At 42.8% G+C, this 6,697-nt stretch overlaps 1 protein-coding gene across 1 annotated transcript in view; it reads right to left on the bottom strand.

Annotated features, from left to right (window-relative positions):
* Nucleotides 1–2,530: 2,530 nt before the first annotated feature.
* The window catches only part of LOC143923894 (rac GTPase-activating protein 1-like), a 168,098-nt gene continuing 163,931 nt past the window's right edge, over nucleotides 2,531–6,697 (bottom strand). The window contains exons 16-17 of the mRNA XM_077447838.1: nucleotides 4,500–4,584; nucleotides 2,531–2,775 (exon numbers count right to left, since the gene is read on the bottom strand). Coding sequence (XP_077303964.1) covers nucleotides 2,706–2,775; nucleotides 4,500–4,584 — 155 coding nt within the window. The 3' untranslated portion in view covers nucleotides 2,531–2,705. The remainder of the gene's footprint in view (nucleotides 2,776–4,499; nucleotides 4,585–6,697) is intronic.

Raw genomic sequence — 6,697 nt, 5'->3', positions numbered from 1 at the left:
CACATTTTTTTTGTACAAAGCATAACGTTGTAGTGAATCAAGAATGATGATGCCTGCCCTTTTAAAAAGATTTAAAGTGATTATAAAATATCACCTTGTAAAACAACCCCTTCAGTTTAAACTAGAAATGAAAGGCAAAGCATTTTTGTACGGATATAAAAACATTATAAAACACCCCCCTTTTCTTTTTTTTTTTTCTTTTTTTTTTACAAGTTATAACATTCCCTCTGTTCTCAGCTGCATAGGAAAGGGGGAGGGAGAAGTAGCTGCACGCCGAGCTTCCCAGTGAATGGCTGTGCAAGAGGGGGGGAGTGCCATGACACGTCTGGTTATTGGAGGAGATTAGGCCGAGTTCCCAGCATAGCTAGAGAACTGACCACGCTGTGCTCTCCCTTAGTGTGATCAGTTTTTGAAAGGAAAGCAGAGCGACTGGCAGGAACACCAGGGATTTCACATAAAAGGAAGCAATACAAAGAGAACAGGTGACTTTCTCATACAAGTACATGGTACAGCAGGCACATATCAGGAAAATGAAGTGTTGGGGTAATAAACACTTTAAAGGGTTTGTAACCCTAAAATTATGCTTTGCTGCCTACCACCCTATTTTAAGCTGCCATTCTGCACTGTATAATTGTTTGTTAGAATCCAAGCCTCTAAATATCTTTTTTTGTGCTGTATCTTCAGGCCGGTCACGTGACTCCCGTCCGCTCTAATACTCCGATCCAGGGCTACAGCAGGAGGAGCCAAGTTCTCCCTCTGACATCAGCCAGGGAGGTTACGTGACCGTCGAGCTGGTCGCTTGGCCCCTCCTGCTGTCGCTCTGGATCGGAGTATCAGAGCAGCCAGGGTCATGTGACTGACCTGAAGATACAACACAAAAAAAGAAAAAAGGGTATTTAGAGGCTTAGTTTCTAACACCTATATAGTGCAGGATGGCAGCTTTTTGTTTTCAATTGTACTTTTTTTTTTTTTTTTAACTATCTGCAGGGGGGTTTGTGACAGGCACAGACTCCTAAGCTGACAGGCAGGGAGGGAGGGGGGAGAGCAGAGAGGAGAAACAACAGATGGCGAAGGGACATAAACTGACCACAGTGTCAAGGCTCAGAAGTCATGATAAACTGTGGTCAGAAACAGATATTTTACAGTTTCCAGAGGGGCAGGTTAGACAGCACAAGCACTGTTTAACCTGCTATAAGGAATAAGGGGGTCTTATATATGATGGTGTATTGTTGTATGTAAAAAGATGGTGAGGGTGCAGTGCTTATTACATCAATGGTGTCAACAATGTGATTATGAAGATGGAACCTCTTATTTAAGATCATCCAGCAAATGCACCAGAAAACACCAAACTTGTTATCTATAAGGCAGTAATAATCTGCCATACAATTTGCTAAGATCAATCACACAGAAAAATGTAAATACCAGTTACAGCCCAACACCAGACTTTTTTTTAAACTTCTCTATAAATAGTTAAAATGTCTGCAGGAGGTTTGTCTGTTACCCCCCATAGAGAGATTTTCCCTTACTTCCATGTGATGCCTGTACAAAAAGGTGTTTGGGGGGAGTGTAGGAAGTAAGTAAATCTTTCAATAGGAGCACAGACAGCAACAGTTATGAACTGCCCAATCTCACCCACCCCACTGGTGTTTCGCTTGGTGAGAAAAATCGGGGACTTGGGATTACTCTAAGCCCTGGTTCACACTACTGCGACTTCTGCAACCTGTGACACAGGATGCTAAACAAGAAAAAACACATTCATTTCAATGGGTGCCATCTTAATTGCTGCAACTCAAGTCGGCGGCAAAAAAAAAAAAAAAAAGTCGTGCATCTATATCATTTTTCAATTTTTGAATAAGCCTAACCTCCATAGTACAAAATCAGTGATCAAGATAAAACGAAGGAGGAGTTGAGCCCATATCCATTTATTGTGGAGTTTTTTGTAGTATTGCATATTTGTGGAGGGCTCCCCCATCAATTTGGAAGACATACAGGCCTTGTAGAATTCTGTTGTGTGTTTTTTTTTTTTTTTTTTTATATGTACTACCTGTCCTACTTCTCTGCCTCTTTGGTGTGACACATGTGCCATAAACTGCAATGCTAAAAATCACAAATGTCACAAGGTAGTCGTATTTTTCGACTTTAGAGGGATTTTATTTTTGAAGCCAGTCGCAAAACATTAAAATTTGCATCAAGTCGCAATGCAAGGTTGCTCTGGAAGACACCCGACTTTTGGGTCGCAGCAGTGTGAACCGAGCCCTAGGGGCAATAATGAGCACAAAAGTGGTTGAAGCTGTCCTGTATTGTACATTGCCTCAATTCCAAAATTTTAGAAATGAGCCAAATCATTACCTGGGCCTATTGAGAAGAGGAAAGAGCAGTGTATATCTCGTGCACGGCTAACATAATAGCACCAAGCATTGCAATGGACCGGCAGGACACGCCCCCCTCCCCCCGTTCTCAAGCCAACCCAAGCCATGTCAGCTTGGAAGAAATTACAGTGAAAGAAACTTCTACTGGAAAAATAATCAGAGTTCATTTTACAAAATTGACACACAAATAAAGTACACAGAGAAGGACCTACACACCAAATACAAGAGCAGTGACACATTGCGGTGAACAGGCTCAATATAGACAACACAAAACAGTCATGTGATTCATAAGTGCACAGTGATTCGGTATTGTTTTGAGGAGGCCACGCCCCCATTTTAGTTGTTTGGGGAAGTGAAAAATCTTCCCGGTTTCTTTATCAGATCACTTTTGCTGGCAGACTCTGTTCTGTACACAGGAAACACAGAAAAAAGGATTAAGGTGGGTTATCATTCTACATTTTCCTGAAAGTAATTTTTATACATTTCTCATTTTTACTTGCTGTGCCATAGTCACTTTATATGAGGACAATGCTCACTCTAGTGGTTATGTGTATGTATACAAGTGGATTTATAAATGCTCCCTCTAGTGGTCATGTGTATGTATACAGGTGGATTTATAAATGCTCCCTCTAGTGGTCATGTGTATGTATACAGGTGGATTTATAAATGCTCCCTCTAGTGGTCATGTGTATGTATACAGGTGGATTTATAAATGCTCCCTCTTGTGGTCATGTGGATTTATAAATGCTCCCGCTAGTGCAGGGATGTCAAACGCAATTTCATCACGGGCCACCTCGGCATTACAGTTGCCCTCAAAGGGCTGGTTGTATCTGTAAGACTAGATGTCCAGAGTAGACCCCCCCCCCTTACATCAGATGTCAAGAAGCCCCCACCATCAGAAATCAAGAATCCTCCACCCTCACTTACATCACAGTGCACCCCTTTACCTTGCAGTGCTGTTGGGAAGAAGCTAGGAAGCAGATAATGCAGGGTCTGGGAGAGGAGGACCAGGGGAGGCAGAGACGAGGGGGTGCTACGGCTGCTTAGAGAGCTACAGGATCTATTGAAGTTCTGTCCTCTCTGCTGCAGACTGCTGAGATGGGGGGGTAGAAATTATCTTCTCCACAGAGGCACAGGATCTGGTGGAAGAGTTCTGTCCTCCTCTCAGCTGCAGTAGAGAGGGGGCCACCACATAAAATGGCCTGGGGGGCGAGATTCAGCCCGCTGGCCTTGTACATGAAACATGCACTCTAGTGGCCCTGTGTATATTGAGCAATCTAAAACAAAATCTGTCCTGCATTGCTTTGCTGTAGAGATGTGTGCTAAAACTGAACATCAGGCAAATGGATAAGCACAAAGGGTAAATACATTAGTACCCTGCTGTTTACTTCTAGATGTATACATGTTATGTGTACTACAACAATATGTTTCCTTCCTTGTATATGAAAACATTTAATAAAAATGATTTTGGAATAAAAAAAAAAAAAATACATCTATGTGAATATGGTACTTGCCAAAAGATTTACATTTCAGTTCAGCCAGTCCTGTGATCCAGGCTTTGGAGACACGCCCTTTAATATTAATAGAGTGTGTGAAGAATACCACTTATATTGAAGGTTAGTAGGAATAATATTTTCTTTACGGTTAGTGGTTACTTATCTAAGGGGCAAGAGGTGAGACTCAACTGAGGCCATGTAGTTGGTTCTGCTAAGTAACATTGGCCCCAGCCCTATGCAGACAACATCAGACAGGAGCTCAACCCACCACTGCTCAAGGAGCTTCTGGAGGAACCCTGGCAGAGAATGGCTGACCTAAGTGGTAGATGCTAGTGAATCTAGATCCGTGAATGGGTCCAGACAGGAGATCAATCCACCGCTGCTCAAGGAACTTCTGGAGAAACCCTGGCTGAGAATGGCTGACCTAGAAGATGGATGAGGGTGAATCTAGACCCATGAATAAGTCTTGACAGGAGCTCAATCTACCACTGCCCAAGGAACTTCTGGAGGAAACCCCAGTTGAGAATGTTTGATCTAAGGGACGGCCACTGGTGAATGTAGACCCATCTGCTTGCAGTAAATCTGATCCTCCTATATGTTGTACATAATTCAAGAATGCAAGGATATTACTTACAGATACGGCGAGGAGACTCTGGGTTTCAATGGAGCAGCCGGCCCAGAGTTAAGCTCAGGAGATGTCAACGGACGAAACAGACGCTCTGATTGAAGAAGAAAAAAAAAAAACACACAAAAAAAAAAAAAAAAAAAGAAGAAGACGACGACAAAATCACACTCTGCATTACCATAAAATATCACTTTTTAAAACAATTCCACAGCTGCCAATGTTCTTGATATTCTTTCTCCACTAATGGCACAATGGAGACCCTGGCCTGTGTCAGAAATAATGAATACGCTACACAATATTCTTCCCACTGTGGTGTATCGCTAATCTTATTCAAACACTATGACCATCTCACCATGTGAGCAATTATATTTTATCATAACAGAAATATCATATGTCCATCAAGTATTCATAATCCTGAAATGTCTATTAAGCTGAACAGTCTTAAAGATTGTAAAATTAACTTTGTGACGATCCCACATGTTTACTCCATGGAATTCTGAGACACGTAGTCACTATACCCTGTGAGTAGGCACTGCTGTGTCATACATTTCACAGATCCCACCTTCTGATCTACAGAGGAGGTGAGGAGTTTAAAGAGGCGGAGTCAGTACAGGAATCACCGATTGCAGGGAAGGTATCATGGGCTATGTAGTCCTTAGAAATGGAGAAGAAGCCACAAAGCATTGTGGAAGAGGATGGCCACCAGACACTCACAACATGAAAGGAGATTTTCCAGTGAGCTTATTATTGGATTGTCAAATATACTATTGTTTGTATTGTTATTTCAATGATGATATTATAAAGTGAAAGTGTGAGCTGTGACCATAGAGCTCTTTTAAGTGTTTTTATATGTGTATTTTGAGAACTTAATAAGGATTCACAATTATGGATATTCAATGGACACGTGAAATTTCCATTATGATAAATATTCTAATATATTTCCGACATGGGAGATGTTCTTGAGCGAGATATCTCGTAGTCTTCGAATAAATATTCTCTCTCCACACAGACTGAAGATACCAGTTCTGACAGCTGCTGGGAAACCTTTTTACGTCTTTATTATCAGGAGGGGACTGGAGACATTTACAGGGAACCATTTTAAAAAGGGGGACTAGATTGCCTTTGATCAATTTAAATAAATAATTCTTTCCAAAAGTTTACAAGTTTATAACCTAATATTTTACTTTATATGTTCTCTGCAATAATACAAGCCTAACAAAAAAAAACAAACGCATTTATATTGCAGCCTTTTTTTCAACAGAACGAGCTTTTCTGCAGATGCACCAGGGGTACGCAACCTTTTGTAGCGCCCTTGAGTTTAGTCAGGGAGCGCCTCACAAATTTACTTGCCAAGAGTAGTTATCTTGGTCGACTGGTAGGGATCTATTGATTTCTCCCTAAGCTTGACCTTGTTGCACTTTTCTACCCATTAGGTGAGGTCAGGTGATCGGTGTTCTGTGCCACCTGGACAGCTGTCTGGGTTGACGTGCGTCTGCCCCAGGCTGCTAGGCTGGAGCTTGGGCCTATTCCAGGGGCAGCTAGCTGCCAGGCTGTATGAGGGCCTAACCAGAAGTAAGAGGATAGCACAGGGTTGGGACTGTAGCTTGCAGTCCAAGCAGAAGTGACGGGTTCTGCCGGCTGGAGAACCTGTCAGTGGGCGGAGATAGAAGAGAAGCCGTTGCCACGAAGGGACCAACTACCTTTACCAGGGACCACAGGGAACGTTTATTTATGAAAAACCTTTACCCCAAAAAGGGAAGAAAACTGCTATATCTGCTTTTAAAGTGTGAGTTGGAGTTTGGCTTCAATTTGTTAGTGTATCTGCTAGTACAAATAAAAAATGAATAAAAATGGCTTGGAGACCCTCCGTAATCCATGCCAGACCCTTATCCGAGCATGCAGCCTGGGTGTGTTGGGGGGGGGGGGGGGGGCTGAGGCTTATCCCGGGGACATCTGGCTGCTAGGCCGTCTGAGGGCCTATCCAGAAGCAAGAGAGAAGTGCGCAGGGTTTGGATTGTGGCTTGCTGTCGAGCCAGAAGTGACTGTTCGGAGGCCAGAGAACCTGTCATGGTCGGAGGTAGAGGGGAATCGGTCGCCACTAAGGGACTAGTGAGTAGCTGAAGCAAGTACCAGAGCAGTAGTCTAACCAGAGATGGTGAAGAATTGGGAAACTTCAGCAGGTATCAAGCCAGGGACCCAGGCAGCAG

This window comes from Lithobates pipiens, unplaced genomic scaffold (assembly GCF_037356315.1).
Source record: "Lithobates pipiens isolate NorthernLeopardFrog02 unplaced genomic scaffold, aLitPip1_a1.2 Scaffold_22, whole genome shotgun sequence".
Lineage (NCBI taxonomy): Eukaryota > Metazoa > Chordata > Amphibia > Anura > Ranidae > Lithobates > Lithobates pipiens.
This window is presented reverse-complemented; position numbering and strand designations above follow the sequence as displayed.